At 41.5% G+C, this 17232-nt stretch overlaps 1 protein-coding gene across 1 annotated transcript in view; it reads left to right on the top strand.

Annotated features, from left to right (window-relative positions):
• LOC124788103 overlaps nucleotides 1-17232 on the top strand; it is a 60999-nt gene that overhangs the window by 28318 nt on the left and 15449 nt on the right. Inside the window, exon 5 of the mRNA XM_047255220.1 lies at nucleotides 7788-8100. Coding sequence (XP_047111176.1) covers nucleotides 7788-8100 — 313 coding nt within the window. The remainder of the gene's footprint in view (nucleotides 1-7787; nucleotides 8101-17232) is intronic.

The raw sequence follows: 17232 nt of genomic DNA, 5'->3' as shown, positions 1-17232 counted from the left end.
TGTTGATTTTCTTTTTGATATGTACAGTGAACAGGATAAACGTTTGGAGCAAATGATTTATGAAGTTGTTGACGAGTTTGCATATGGCGAAATAGGGCTGTTTGATGATGATTCGGATTATACATCATCTGAAAATAGCGGTAAGTCAAGATTTGTTTCAGATTTAGTCACTGCAAATGGTTCTTTTATTAGCTTCCCAGAATTTTATATTATGAATTATGCTCCTGCAAGTACTTCAGGTAATGAATCATATCATGTTTTGCCTTCTACATCTGCGAATACTCACAGTAGAAAAAGAAGTAGAAGTGACTGATGGTGGCTGGACAGATGTTGACGAAATTTCTGACATAGCTGTATACACAGGACCTCAAGGATTGGTACAGAATGTATCTATTAATGTATGAGGTGATTCTTCAGATATATTCTTCTATTTCTTCAACAATACTCTCATAACAACAATGGTACAGACAAATTGTTGTGCCAGGCAAAAACTTGCTAAGCTGTGGTCTGACAATAATCTTCTGCGTAATTCTAGGTTCAAACAGTGGAAAACTGTAACAGTTGCAGATACGAAAAAATTCCTGCTATTTTGCTGCATATGGCAATAACTGAGAGGCCAGACATGAAGAGCCACTGGAGTACTGATCCTGTTGTCAGCTGTAATTTTTGTCCCACTGTTTTGTCAAGAGATAGATTTATAAACATTTTATCTATGTTTTACCTCAATGATAACACAAAGGCAAAAAAGAAAGGTGAACCAGGTTTTGATGCACTTTATAAAGTTAGACCTCTCCATAATTCATTGAGAGAGAAATTCCAAAACTTTATTATCCAGAGGAAACAGTAATAACCCAGCCATTGACCTTCGTCTGTGCGAATGTGCACAGGTTGCCCAAACTCTTACGGGAATCGCCAAAGCGTGCGCGAGTAATGAGTGGATGGGCAAATGTCTATAAGGTACATTACATATGTAGTATTGTGGACAGTTGGGAATGTGAGTCTCACGGGAAGCGTGCAAGGGATAAGTCCCTGCAGTCGTGCTATTCATCTGTGTCCTCGGTGGCTCAGATGGATAGAGCATCTGCCATGTAAGCAGGAGATGCCGGGTTCGAGTCCCGGTCGGGGCACACATTTTCAGCTGTCCACATCGAGGTATATCAACACCTGTCGGCAGCTGAGGGTTTCAGTTAGTCACCATTTATTCCAGGGAAAAGCTGCACGGTCATCAACAGTATTCTGTTCTTTCGAGAACAATTACTGTCTTCACACAGTAATAACAGTCGAAGGAATTTGTCCCTACAGAGAAAGAGTAGGCTTGGCTTCAAGGTTTATATGGCCAATAAACCAAACAAATATGGTTTGAAGCTGTACATTTTGGCTGAATCAAGACCAGGATATATCTGGAATTTTGATTTATACCATGGAAGAGATGAGACAGTAGAAGATAGTGCTTCTAATGTTGTGAAGCGTTTGACCAATAAGCTTTAAAATAGGCACGAGGTATTCTTGCCTGTCGTAAGAGGCGACTAAAAGGAGTCTCACACCTTTTGGCCTTTATGTGATGGACCCCTGTAGGGTTTGATCTTCATTTTTCAAAATTTTCCTGGAGAGCGAGCCAATAGGGGAAGGGCACCTTACATGGTGCGTTATGTCCATCGTGCATTGAGATCTTTAGCCCACTTTCTTGTTGTGACATTACAGTCCCACTCATCCTCCATCTGTTGAGCAAGGACACCTTCCTGGGCACGTTTTCCTCCATATGCAGTGTTGTTTTCTTCGTCGACGATGGCCGTGGAATTCTTTGCACCTCGTATCCAGCACGGTATCCAGTCTGTTGTGGTGGGGCCGCCATGTACCCTGTTAGTTGTAGCCCCCTGACTACAAAGGGATCGCTGGGCTGATGCCTGCGCCATTAACTCCCCATGTATGGCAAGGAGTAGGTGTACGTCGCCCTGGGGCATTGGGACTCTCGGCAATGGCCATCCTGCCAGGTGGCCATTGCTGCAGCTGGGTGGCGCCCGTGGGGAGGGCCCCTGGTTGGAGTGGATAGCATCAGGGTGGATGACACGTGATGAAGCGTACCACATCATCACTTGCTGGTGATCAAATGCCAGCAGTCTCTAAGCGTTCCAAGTCTCAGTACAATGCAAGGAAGTATGATCCTAAATCATTCCCTTCCCTGGCCCCAACATGGGAGGAACGCCAAGCTAAGGATGGTAGCAAATCTTATTCGCCCAGGTACCTCGTATGTACGAGAGCTCGTAGGATACCACCCGTTCCCTTTGACCTGTGACGTACTTGTGATGCATTGTGTGACATCATCAAGCCATGATGTGTGTTTTGGAGTGGAAGTGAAATGTTGCTGTAGAGGGCACACTGAATGAAGAGGTGCCATACCCTAGTGGCTTATGTTGTTGGTATCCTTGTCTGAGGTTAAGCTGTATGGTTTAACTGGAGATTGGAATACAAGCTGTTGTAGTTACGGGAGGGATGGTGGGGGATTATTGATATCTTGGTCTAGGGTTGAGCTATATAAGTTAACCATCGTAAAATAACTTAGCAAATAGGCACAGAACAGTCTTCCCTTCTCTGTATGCGGATCACTTCTTCATTACATATTGCTCCTCCAGTACTGGTGTTGCTGAGTGGTGCCTACAGGGAGTGATTCACATGGCGCAGTCATGGGCTCTAGCTTGTCTGCTTGTGTCTGTATATGTGTGGATGGATATGTGTGTGTGCGAGTGTATACCCATCCTTTTTTCCCCCTAAGGTAAGTCTTTCCGCTCCCGGGATTGGAATGACTCCTTACCCTCTCCCTTAAAACCCACATCCTTTCGTCTTTCCCTCTCCTTCCCTCTTTCCCGATGAGGCAACAGTTTGTTGCGAAAGCTTGAATTTTGTGTGTATGTTTGTGTTTGTTTGTGTTTGTTTGTGTGTTTGTCCACCTGCAAGCACTTTCATTTGGTAAGTCACATCATCTTTGTTTTTATATATATATAAACACACACACACACACACACACACACACACACACACACACACACACACAATGTTAGTGGAAAGCCTGAGCCATTTACAGCAGATAAAGTTCAGTAACTGATGAAACATATGAAGCCAATAGATTTGAATAAAACACAGGGAAACAATGGAAGGCAATCTGCTGCGACACAGCCATATGTGAGCTGGATTTCAGCAGTATAGGTAGAAAGATTAGAGTTCACAATTCCATTGAGATTAAGGAATTTAGAAATTCTGCACTAGGTCTGTTGAACAAGGATGGGGGATGGAACTGCAAGCCTTTTTATGAGGGCAGTGCAGTAAGTATCTGTGTTTGAAGGCAGATGGCACTGCCAACACCAGTTGGTGTTTGCATTTTATGCTGCAATCTTTTAGACACCACTTATTAAAATGACTGTGATTCACAGGTCAGTTTGGATTTACAGCCATTTCACTAAGTTGTGCTATGTATTTTTGCCAATTGGAGAAAGTGAAATATTGTTTGGTGGTTAATGTTTTTGGTTTTGTATGGGAAAAGTATGACAAGATAAAAGCGAAATTGAATGCTTTTACGGCTACCCTTCACTGTCAGTGACAAGAGTTAAACATCATTTCAACAAATTTAACTGTGGCCTCATTATCAGTTTTTGATGAGGATTGTCTAGGACACCTGGCAGATGTACCTGCTGAAGAAATCAGTGATGTAATCCAAAACATGATTCTCATTGATTATCGAATGAAAGTGTACAAAGTAGAAGTGGCCATAGGTGTGTTGATATATTATGTGACTGGGTGCTGATAAAACAAATCACTGAGTATTGGGTTCTGTGATTGCTGACAACAAGCAGGCGCAGCTTTCAACTGCAGAGCTTTGTTTGCAGCAATTTGAGTGACATCTGCAGGACTTTTGTGTTAAGTTGTCACTGTCATAGTAACTGTATTCCACATTTATTGTCCAAATCAAGCAACAATCAAAGCAGTTGTTAGCTTCATGTGAATCTGCTTTAAAGAAGGTGAAGACTATCCCTTCAGGCAGAAAAATTATGGTGATATTTTTTGGGATGTGAAGGGTGTCGTACATAGACTTTTTAGGAAAAGGAAAAACTATCATTGTTCAAGACTAGAACGAGACACTGGACAGCTTAGAAAAAAAAGGTGTTTCACATTGACATTGTGCTAACACATTGGTCTCAAGTTGTTGCCACAAAACTGCATGAATTGTGTTGTGAAATGTTGGCACATCCACCCCATCTCCCACAGTCATCTGACCTGGGTCCCTATGACTTTCTCTTCTTCTTCTTCTTCTTCCCAAACATAAAAGAATGCCTTGCAGGTAAACAAGTTGTGCTCAGATGAAGTGGTCATCATTGAGAGAGACGCCTTTTGTTTAGCTTGACAATTACAAATTTTTGGAAGTGTTAAAAAAATAGATGGCCATTGGCAAAGTGTAGACCCTTAAACAGGGACTGCATTGAAAAACAATTTGTTTTGGAAAAAATGACGCCTTCACTCTTGTCCTGGGTTCTTGCAGAACCAGATTCGTGTTGAAGCAGTGCTGTCTGAACACAAAGCTGAAGGCGGCTGGCAGGAATAATGTTGTGCGCAAATTCTAAACAAGAACCTGGGAAGCATAACAAGAATCTGTGAGGACGTCTGCACTAGCGTTGCGTTGCTGTACATCCCCCATATGGTACTGATCTCACTTTACTAAAGCAGTTGTTGTGCAACTATCATTGAGACGTGCCAAGTATTACAAGCAATATGTGGCCTGCACTGTTGGAGAAGTTGTGTCTCACTGCAGATTGATATGAAGTAGCAGCCAGAAAAGAGAAAACTAAAGCAACTCTATCACAAATTGTCCATTTAGTTACCAGAAAGCACTTTCACAATTGAAGGCAAAAGGGAATTTCGCTAATAAATGCAAAGAACTCGTAGCTAATGGTACTAGAAATGTGGTGTGATAGATCCCAGCTCATTGAATTTTGGATCATACTAGGAAGACTCCCCTGTGGCCCCCCAGATGAATGGAATAGCTCCAAGTCACTCAACTGAGTCTACCAAGAGCAGGCACTGTCTGTAGGGAAAGGGGGGGGGGGGTTGTTAAAACTAAGTTTTCGAAAACTTAGTTTTACAAGTTGCACTTTGTATTTTTTATTATGTTTGGTTTTGCTTCTTCAAATGAACAAGGGTATCATCTGAAGATGCAGTTTAAAGTTGGGTGACAGTGGCTAGGATTGTCTTTACAGTTGGCTGGCAGCTCTAAAGATTAATTTGCCTGTACTGTAGTACTTAAACTTATGTTTAAAGTGCAGTAGTAAATGATGACATTGACGCCACCAAAAATGAAAGTGACAGTCAGCTTCATCTATGGTGCTGTCAGTGTCAGTGTCATCATTTACTACTGTACTTAAAACATAAGTTTAAGTACTAAGGTACAGCCAAATTAATCTTCAGAGCTGTCAGCCAATTGTAAAGGCTAGATAACACTGTCAGCCGACTATAAACTGCATCTTCTGACGATGCCTTTGTTCATTTGAAGAGCGAATCCGGCCGTAATGAAAAATGCAAATTGCGACTTAAGGCTGTTTCTGAAAACGCAACTGATTCTGTTCCAGTATCACAGGAGTAGGACTAATGACCAGAGGTGGCCTTTCAGTGTGGAGTCTATTCGGTGGAATGAGGGTCAGAGCAGACCTGGAGGACTTAGCAAAACCTATGATCAGTGCACATGCGAGATTGACAAGTTCTGTTTTGCAGTTGTTTAGTATTTGTAATGTTTATATTTTGTCTGTAGTTAAGATGTGTACATATACAGGGTGGTCCATTGATAATGACTGGGCCAAATATCTCACGAAATAAGCGTCAAATGAAAAAACTACAAAGAACGAAACTTGTCTAGCCTGAAGGGGAAAACCAGATGGCGCTATGGTTGGTCCGCTAGATGGCGCTGCCATAGGTCAAATAGATGTCAACAGCATTTTTTTTTAAATAGGAACCCCCATTTTTTAATTACATATTCATGTTGTAAGTAAAGAAATATGAATGTTTTAGTTGGACCACTTTTTTCGCTTTGTGATAGGTGGCGTTGTAATAGTCACAAACATATGGCTCAGGGTTTTTAAATTAAAATATAGAACGTAGGTACGTTTGAACATTTTATTTCCGCTGTTCCAATGTGATACATGTACCTTTGTGAACTTATCGCTTCTGAGAATGCATGCTGTTGCAGCGTGATTACCTTTAAATACCACATTAATGCAATAAATGTTCAAAATGATGTCTGTCAACCTCAGTGCATTTGACAATACGTGTAACGACATTCCTCTCAACAGCGAGTAGTTCGCCTTCCGTAATGCCCGCACATGCATTGACAATGTGCTGACGCATGTTGTCAGGCTTTGTTGGTGGATCACGATAGCAACTATCATTCAACTTTCCCCACAGAAAGAAATCTGGGCATGTCAGATTCAGTGAACATGTGGGCCATGGTATGGCGCTTCGACGACCAATCCACCTGCCATGAAATATGCTATTCAGTACCGCTTCAACCGCACGCAAGTTGTACCGGACATCCATCATGTTGGAAGTACATCGCCATTCTGTCATGCAGTGAAACATCTTGTTGTAACATCAGTAGAACATTATGTAGGAAATCAGCATACATTGCACCATTTAGATTGCCATCGATAAAATAGAGGCCAGTTATCCTTCCTCCCATAATGCTGAACCATACATTAACCCGCCTAGGTCGCTGATGTTCCACTTGTCGCAGCCATCGTGGATTTTCCATTGCCCAATAGTGCATATTATGCCGGTTTGCGTTACCGCTGTTGGTGAATGACGCTTTGTCGCTAAATAGAACGCATGCAAAAAATCTGTCATCGTCCCGTGATTTCTATTGTGCCCAGTGGCAGAACTGTACACAACGTTCAAAGTTGTCGCCGTGCAATTCCTGGTGCATAGAATTATGGCACGGGTGCAATTGATGTTGATGTAGCATTCTCAACACCGACGTTTTTGAGATTCCCGATTCTCGCGCAATTTGTCTGCTACAGATGTGTGGATTAGCTGCGACAGCAGCTACTTGGACATCATCATTTGTTGCAGGTCGTGGTTGACGTTTCACATGTGGCTGAACACTTCCTGTTTCCTTAAATAACATAACTATCCAGCGAATGGTCCTGGCTGTTGGATGATGTTGTCCAGGGTACTGAGCATCATACATAGCACACGCCCGTTGGGTATTTTGATCACAATAGCCATACATCAACACGATATTGACCTTTTCTGCAATTGGTAAACGGTCCATTTTAACACGGGTAATGTATCACGAAGCAAATACCGTCCGCACTGTCGGAATGTTATGTGATACCACGTACTTATACGTTTGTGATTATTACAGCGCCATCTATCACAAAGCGAAAAAAGTGGTCCAACTAAAACATTGATATTTCTTTACGTACTACACGAATATGTAATAAAAAATGGGGGTTCCTATTTAAATAAACACAGTTGATATCCGTTCGACCTATGGCAGCGCCATCTAGCAGGCCAACCATAGTGCCATCTGGTTTCCCCCTTCAAGCTAGACGAGTTTCGTTCTTTGTAGTTTTTTCGCTTGATGCTTATTTCGTGAGATATTTAGCCTGGTCACTATCAATGGACCATCCTGTATATTGCTTTTGGTATGATAAATAAATGTAAATGTAGCCTCATTCACAATAAAGGAAGTTGTGCACATGTGCAAGGAGTGTTACCAACATTGGTGCTCCATTTGTAATCTGATGCAGGACGCCCTGAACAAAGCCGGTGGCGTTTTGTTCCTGGAGAATGACCAGCGCCTGGTAACGAGTCGCATCGAGCCACTCCTGCAGGCAGCCCTGAAGGGCGGCGCTGTCTTGAGCTGGGCCACGCACCACGCCACTTCTTCGCTCACACATCCCAAGATGTTTGATTACTTTCGCACGACTGCAGAAAATTTCCTGTTCCTGCGCATGGTGGAGATGAGTAGGCTGCTGCTGTACAACACGGCGGAAGTGCACAGGGAACTGATGCTGCCATGGGTGCAGTGTGCCCTAACACAGGACTGCATTCATCCGATTGGTAAGCATGTCACAGGGTTAATCCTTCTGCACAAAACTGATGTTGCCCCTGTTGCATTTTTACTTCTAACATTGTCTGCAGCTGTGGAAAATCTGTTATTTTATGAGCTGCACCTCTCACTGAGACATCCTGCTTAACTTAAGCTCTGAAGTTGACTTTTTTCTCTTATAATTGTTTAATTATATTATCAATATAATAGAAGGAAACATTCCACGTGGGAAAAATTATATATAAAAACAAAGATGAGGTGACTTACCGAACGAAAGCGCTGGTAGGTCGATAGACACACAAACAAACACAAACATACACACAAAATTCAAGCTTTCACAACAAACTGTTGCCTCATCAGGAAAGAGGGAAGGAGAGGGGAAGACGAAAGGAAGTGGGTTTTAAGGGAGAGGGTAAGGAGTCATTCCAATCCCGGGAGCGGAAAGACTTACCTTAGGGGGAAAAAAGGACAGGTATACACTCGCACACACGCACATATCCATCCACACATACAGACACAAGCAGACATATTTAAAGACAAAGAGTTTGGGCAGAGATGTCAGTCGAGGCAGAAGTGTAGAGGCAAAGAAATTGTTGAAAGACAGGTGAGGTATGAGTGGCGGCAACTTGAAATTAGCGGAGATTGAGGCCTGGCGGATGACGAGAAGAGAGGATATACTGAAGGGCAAGTTCCCATCTCCGGAGTTCGGATAGGTTGGTGTTGGTGGGAAGTATCCAGATAACCCGGACGGTGTAACACTGTGCCAAGATGTGCTGGCTGTGCACCAAGGCATGTTTAGCCACAGGGTGATCCTCATTACCAACAAACACTGTCTGCCTGTGTCCATTCATGCGAATGGACAGTTTGTTGCTGGTCATTCCCACATAGAATGCATCACAGTGTAGGCAGGTCAGTTGGTAAATCACGTGGGTGCTTTCACACGTGGCTCTGCCTTTGATCGTGTACACCTTCCGGGTTACAGGACTGGAGTAGGTGGTGGTGGGAGGGTGCATGGGACAGGTTTTGCATCGGGGGCGGTTACAAGGATAGGAGCCAGAGGGTAGGGAAGGTGGTTTGGGGATTTCATAGGGATGAACTAACAGGTTACGAAGGTTAGGTGGATGGCGGAAAGACACTCTTGGCGGAGTGGGGAGGATTTCATGAAGGATGGATCTCATTTCAGGGCAGGATTTGAGGAAGTCGTATCCCTGCTGGAGAGCCACATTCAGAGTCTGGTCCAGTCCTGGAAAGTATCCTGTCACAAGTAGGGCACTTTTGTGGTTCTTCTGTGGGGGATTCTGGGTTTGAGGGGACGAGAAAGTGGCTCTGGTTATTTGCTTCTGTACCAGGTCGGGAGGGTAGTTGCGGGATGCGAAAGCTGTTTTCAGGTTGTTGGTGTAATGATTCAGGGATTCCGGACTGGAGCAGATTCGTTTGCCACGAAGACCTAGGCTGTAGGGAAGGGACCGTTTGATGTGGAATGGGTGGCAGCTGTCATAATGGAGGTACTGTTGCTTGTTGGTGGGTTTGATGTGGACGGACATGTGAAGTTGGCCATTGGACAGGTGGAGGTCAACGTCAAGGAAAGTGGCATGGGATTTGGAGTAGGACCAGGTGAATCTGATGGAACCAAAGGAGTTGAGGTTGGAGAGGAAATTCTGGAGTTCTTCTTCACTGTGAGTCCAGATCATGAAGATGTCATCAATAAATCTGCACCAAACTTTGGGTTGGCAGACTTGGGTAACCAAGAAGGCTTCCTCTAAGCGACCCATGAATAGGTTGGCGTACGAGGGGGCCATCCTGGTACCCATGGCTGTTCTCTTTAATTGTTGGTATGTCTGGCCTTCAAAAGTGAAGAAGTTGTGGGTCAGGATGAAGCTGGCTAAGGTAATGAGGAAAGAGGTTTTAGGTAGGGTGGCAGGTGATCGGCGTGAAAGGAAATGCTCCATCGCAGCGAGGCCCTGGACGTGCGGAATATTTGTATATAAGGACGTGGCATCAATGGTTACAAGGCTGGTTTCCGGGGGTAACAGATTGGGTAAGGATTCCAGGCGTTCAAGGAAGTGGTTGGTGTCTTTGATGAAGGATGGGAGACTGCATGTAATGGGTTGAAGGTGTTGATCTACGTAGGCAGAGATACATTCTGTGGGGGCTTGGTAACCAGCTACAATGGGGCGGCCGGGATGATTGGGTTTGTGGATTTTAGGAAGAAGGTAGAAGGTAGGGGTGTGGGGTGTCGGTGGGGTCAGGAGGTTGATGGAGTCAGGTGAAAGGTTTTGCAGGGGGCCTAAGGTTCTGAGGATTCCTTGAAGCTCCGCCTGGACGTCAGGAACGGGATTACCTTGGCAAACGTTGTATGTGGTGTTGTCTGAAAGCTGAAGCAGTCCCTCAGCCACATACTCCCGACGATCAAGTACCACGGTCGTGTTGGTGTTTAAAAGTGTGATCCCCTGCTGTTATGGTCTTTAGTTCGAAGATCGGTTTGATGCAGCTCTCCACGGTAGCCCTCATCTGAGAGTGTTCACAAAGCAGCAGTACATTTAAAGGAAAGATATTTACATCATTGTCAAAGATATTAACTGATCTATTTGGCAAAAATTGGTAGATTTAAATTTACAGATTCTTATGTTAAATCTTCAAAATTATTCTAAACATATAAGATATAACTAACTATGTTTGAAATAATGAATTTTAATGGTTACAGTTTTATATGAGCATTTAAATTTATAAAATGAAATTACCAATACCCAGCAGTGTTGAAGAATTCTGGGTATGTCTCAGGCTTGATTACATCATACAGTCTACTGATACAATCTTCAGCATTCTTCAGTAATGCCACATTTCAAAAGCTGCTGTCCTCATTTTGTTTGCACTTTTCAGCATTTACCTTTCACAATGATATAAGTTGCATTTTAGGCAAACACTTTCAGAAAACACTTCTTAAAACTTAAATTCATTTTAGAGGCCAACATATTGTTCATTTTCAGGAAATATTTTCTAGTTGTTGCCAGTCTGAATGTTATATCCTCTTTACTTATTAATTTCATCCATCATAAACAATGTTTTTTGAAAGCAGCAATTGTGTCGATAATGATTTAAATAGTAACGTACTGCTCCAGTTATGATTTTCAGGCGTGACATCTTTCAAGAATTTATTCCTATTTTAGTGCTGTAGTAGTTTACTTAGCTATTGAGTATTGTGTTTTATTTGAATCATTCTTTACTTCTATTAGTGTCAGTTATTTTTCTCCCCAGATAGTAAAACTGGTTTGTTACTGTCAGTTTCTCTTTTCCTAATCAGATTTATGAAGCATTGACTGATTTAATTTGACTATGCTGCATATACTTATTTTATTTTTCTTGATTTTAAGCTTATAACGTCTTTTCATGACATTATCTGTTAAATTTAAGTGATCTTTCAAGTTATTTGCCTTCTGTGGTAGAACTAGAAAGCCTTTGACAAATGTTCAAGTTTTTATTTCTTCTCCTGATGCCATAACTCTTTTTCTACATTTATTCCACTATACTAACTGAATAACATGTGGAATAAGCTACAAGTCAATCTAACTCCCTTCTCAGTTTCTGCCTCCTTATCACGTCCTTTTACTCATACAAATGTGGTCTGAATTCCATACAATTTGTAGGTAACTTTTGCACTCTGTATTTTACACTGCTACCTTCAAAATTTCAAATATTGTCTTCTAAGCAACACTTTCAAAAGTTTTCTCTAAATCTGCCTCACTGATACGTGACGTGATGGAACCACAATACACAAAATTAATTACTGTACAATCCCATGGCATGTAGTGATTAGTATAATCAGTTCATGGGTTGTCAGCATTAATGCTTGATAAAAGTATAAATGGATTTTTCATGTGGGATACAGGACATCATAGGAGACAGGGGAGCTGGCATTTAAATCTTTCCAATTTTCTTACTTGTGGAGCATTCAGTAGAAAGTTAGTGCTGAGTGCTGATGTAGGATTCAAGCCTGGAACCCTGCCTTTGGCAGACAGTGCTGTTACCGACTGGTCTGACCTCTTAGCTCTAAAAGTTTCAAAGCAGTGCACACACAATTGTGGAGTGAAAGATTCATTCTGTTTGAGAACACCCAGATACAAGTGTCCAGTTTGTTTACAAAGAAGAGAATGAGGGTTCTCTAATCTAAATTGACGGAAGTCGGTAGAGGTCAGTCGACTTCAGCCCACTCATTTTTTCTGTCTGTTTGCTGCCAGTCTCAGTGATCTAATTCAGAACTTTGCATATGTAGTCGTTCTGAAGTGTGTGTTGTGCTTTGTTGCACATTAATACATCTGTTGATGAGTGACAAAGTGGTTCCTGGGCCATCACTGGCAGTGCTGGACACACTTTCCACTCAGCAGAGTAGGGAAAGTGATAGTACTTTACAGAGTGGGGCAAGAAAATGAATGTTGTGAGTGAGAGAGCAAAAGTAGAGATTTGTCCCACCTTCTCTCTTGGCTGATAGGGCTACATAGAAGCAAGCTTCAGTACTGTGAAAAGAATTCAGAAATCTTACAAAGATAATTCTGGGAAACCACGATAAATATTTGTCAAAAACAAGTACATTCAATTCAAATTATTCAGTTTGGAAGTGCTTTGAAGCAGCCTCCCCCTGTGTCTGAATTACTTCAGAGTTGTAACTTTGTTTCTGTGTGTAAAATTAACGTTACTGATTGCAGGAATTCCTGGTTCTGTTTCTCTTGCATGGAGTCTTCTGAAACCACATGTGCAGTTCTGTAGGTTAGTGTCTCAGGTATTATTACACAATCCAAATGTTTACCCTGATTGGCAGTCAATTATGAGTGATAAACCAAAAATAATTTCCTGTGATCCATTACATGACTACAACAGAAAAAGCAATGGCTATTACTGCCACAATGCGAGTTTTACTTTGGCTCTTTTTAATTTTGAAGTGTTCATGGGAAATGATTCGGGATTAGTAGCAACAAACACCATTATTCCACATGAAACCATCAATTTCGGTTTCATGAATCCTGTAAGCTTTTTTTTATGCCTTCGTCTCAGTTTTTACTGTCGTACAAGTGCAGTACCTAGCAGTTGATAGGTAGTATGCACTGCGTGATGTAAACATAAATTGTTCCTCCCTCCCCTTCGATTGCCCTTCACCCTTGGTAGACTATGTGCTGAAAGTCGCTGGGCAGAGCTCGCTTCATCTTCTCCCTGCACCCCCCTCATAATTCTATTTTCTTCTTGTGAACAGCCTGTGCATACTCTGCAAGCCACCATAAGGTGCATGGCAGAGGATAGCTTATGCCACTATTAGTCATTTCCTTCCCTGTTCTACTCGCAAATAGAGCAAGGGAAAAACAGCAGTATGTATGCCTTCTTATGATCCCTAGTTTTTCTTATCTTGTCTTTGCGGTCCTCATATGAAATGTATGTTGGTGCCAGTGGAATCATTTTGCAGTCAGCTGCAAATGCTGTTCTCCAAATTTTCTCAGTAGTGTTTCACGGAAAGAACTCATATTTCCTCCAGAATTCCCATTTGAGTTCACAAAGCAGTTCCGTAATACGTGATGATTGAACCTGCTGATTACAAATGTAGCAGTTTGCCTCCAAATTGTGTTGATGTCTTGCTCGAACTTGACTTGTTTGGGATCCAAAACAATTGAGCAGTACTCAAGAATGGGTTACATTACTGTTCTACACACTATCTCCTTCACAGGTGAATTGTACTTCCCTAAAATTCTCCGAATAAACCAAAGTCAACCATTCACCTTACCTACTTCTGTCCTTATGTGCTCATTCCATTTATATCACTTTGCAGTCCTACACTTGGATACTCAATCAGTTTGACTCTCTCAAGCAGCACACCACTAATAGTGTATTCAAAGATTACAGGATTATTTTTCCTGTTCATCTGTATTGACTTACATTTTCCCACATTTAGAACAAGCTGTCGTTCACCACACAAAATAAAAAATCTGTCTGAGACATCCTGTACCCTTCGATAGTCACTCAACAATGATACTTTCCAATATACTACAGCATCATCAGTGAACATTTGCATAGTGATGCTCATTATATCCATCAAATCAGTTGTACATATAGAAAACAAGAGTGGTCCTATCAAACGTCCCTGCTTCACAGTAGTTAAGCATCACCAAGGGATATAGCTTATTTCATGAACAAGATGCTAGAAGAAGTAGAAAACATTTAATGGTTTATCACTCAGTAGTTCATATACAAGCATGTCCAAAATATGTAATTATAAAATTTCTGAAACTAAGGATATACACGTGCATTTCCAACTTTTCACAGTGTAATGAATAGTCCATTAAACTTCAGACGTGCAGACGCGCAAACAAAATTTCTTTCACTGATATTTCGGCTGCGTATCATCCAGCCATCCTCAGAGTGAGTCGCAGGACTGACAAAGTGCCAAGTGCGGCCTTATATCCTCCACCACAGCTATACGTGCCTGCGAGTTACAGACGCTGGTGGGCAGCAAAGAGATACGCTTACACATGTGCCGTCTGTGGCAAAGGCATATGGACGTTCGATTCGCTTATTGATGTATGTTCGGTGGTGATGGCATAATGATGACTTCTCTGCAGTTGAATTATCCCAAGAGCTGGATTCCATGCTTTGTCCAAATTAAAACCATTATCTCTATTTATTATATTATTAGCTAATCTAATCTATATAGCTTCCTTGAAGACAGAATCTGAAAGGGAAAAGGTGGATGTTAGAATCTTCACATCACTGTAGTTTATGGAATGCCCTGTATCAATACAATGTATGGGCACAGCTGACTTGTCTGGCTGTGATAAGCGTGTGCATCTCCGCTGTTCCACACATCTCTCATGAACTGTGCATGTTGTTTGACCTATGTATGACTTTCCACAATTTCTGCAAGGAGTCTGATACACATCTGCCTTACAAAACAGTAAATCCTCCTTTACAGAGTCAAGTAAAGCAGCAGTCTTCGTGGGAAACCAAAAGATCACCTTAACACAGTGTTTCTCGAGAATACGGCCTATCTTCGAGGAGAGAGCACCTACATAGAGCAAAAGTGCACTTGGTCTGAAGGAATTACTATCTTCTTCCCACCACATACCTGCATTCTAGGTTTTACATTGAGTGCTCTATGAATTTGTTGTGGAGAAAATCCATTTGCTTTAAAAATGCTCTTGAGGTGTATGAGCTCTTCTTGCAAATTATCTTTATCGGATATACAGTGTGCCCTATGCACTAAGGTCTTAAGGACACCTATTCTCCGTGAAGGGTGAAGGCAGTTACCAGCATGTAGATACAGATTTCTATGTGTAGATTTACGTTACACGGTGTGTCCTAATGTGCCATCAACTCCTAAAGTTCACAAGATGGGTAAGGATTAGTGTCTAGAATCTCTGTCTATGAGGCCTATAACGAGCACTATTGTTTCACCAATATATTTTTCTGCCAAATATTTAGCTTCCTTATTAAAACCAATGGTAGGAAAATGTAGTCACCACATTCATAATTCTATGGATTTTATTCAGAGACTCAGCAATGTCAGGCTAAATAGTACAGATGTGCTCGTTAGTTTTGATGTGATATCACTACATACCAAAGTACCTTTAAAGGACTCTTTTATCTCTTATCGACCAACATTTTGATAAGAACATCACGGCCTTATTTCAACATGTCACCTTATTTTCATTTTAATGGCGAATTTTATGAGCAGATTGAAGGAGTTGCTATGGGAAGCCCCCTCTCCCTTCTGGTAGCTAATTTATTCGTAGAAGACTTCGAAGGCAAGGCAGTGGACTTAGCAAGTTTTAAACCAACGGTCTTCTGAAGGTATGTGGAGGATACATGTGTAGTATGGGCATGCGGCATGGATGAATAATATTGATTTCTCGAGCATTTGAATTCTGTCCATGCTAGTATCAGATGTTGTTCGGTATAAAGTTGATGGGACATTAGGACATTCCGTTTATCGTAAATCCTTATATATAAAATTATAGTGTCACAGTGTTAGTTGCCATACTCCTCTGAAATGGCTCAATCGATTCTGATGAAATTTTACATGTATGTTTGGTAGGTCTGAGAAGTGGTTGCAGTCTTATTTTTCATACCCCTAAGTGATAATGGTGGTCCACCCCAAAAAAATTTTTATTATTTTTTGGACAGAACTTTTTATTTTTATTTTTCATGATGTGGCATTAAAAAATACACACAACCCTAAATTTTCACCCTTCTACCACCAACCCCTCTTTTTTAATAGCGATTTTAGTAATTTAATAATTTTCAACCCCAGTCGATAACTGATCAATTATCACTTGATCAGTTATCCTTGCCAGATGTCTACCGGTGATAGTCTTTCACTATTCAATAGATAGGTAATTGAAGAAAATGTACCAAAAGCAGCGGCTAGAATATCCCTCTTTGAATCGACGTAACTAGACTGAGAAGTTTAACTAGGTAGCACGCGTCATTCGCCAAGCCGACATTTAGGCCTAGCGCACACGCATTAATTTTTATCATACGGAAATATATTGTACAATCAAATTCTTTTAGTGGAACAAAGAAGTTCCTAAGCTCTCCTTTGTTCCTCTAAAAGAATTTAATTGTACAATATTTTTACTTACGATAAAAATCGATGCGTGTGCGCTTGGCCTTATTCATAATGCTGGCGAACTCGTTTCAACACGAAATTGCCACTATGTTTGTATGCTCATGGATGAGCCGTGTATTGGCTGCAGTTGTTAAATCCGCGTGGTCTACCATAGAAATGCTAGAACTAATTGTGGCCGATAATGCCGGACTTCTCCCTAAGCCTTTTCTCACTCCCTACACAGTTTTCGTCATTATCATTGTTTGTGTCATGAGCTCCCCCCAACAACAGCTATTGTGTTACATGAATACATCATTCTTATATACTATAGATAATTTATATGGCAAAACAACGTCTGCCGGGTCAGCTATAACATATAAGGATTTTCAGAGGTGGAACGAAGTTCGCCAGGTATACATTGTGTTAAATGTATGCATTATTCTTACAGATTAGTGATAATTTATATGGCAAAAAAACGTTTGCTGGGTCAGCTATAACATATAAAGATTTTTAGAGGCGAAACGAAGTTCGTCGGGTATAGCTAGTCTACAAATAAAAA

Source organism: Schistocerca piceifrons, chromosome 3 (assembly GCF_021461385.2).
Source record: "Schistocerca piceifrons isolate TAMUIC-IGC-003096 chromosome 3, iqSchPice1.1, whole genome shotgun sequence".
In the NCBI taxonomy this organism is placed as follows: Eukaryota; Metazoa; Arthropoda; class Insecta; order Orthoptera; family Acrididae; genus Schistocerca; species Schistocerca piceifrons.
The sequence above is the reverse complement of the archived record's forward strand: the minus strand, read 5'-3'. Positions and strand labels throughout refer to the sequence as shown.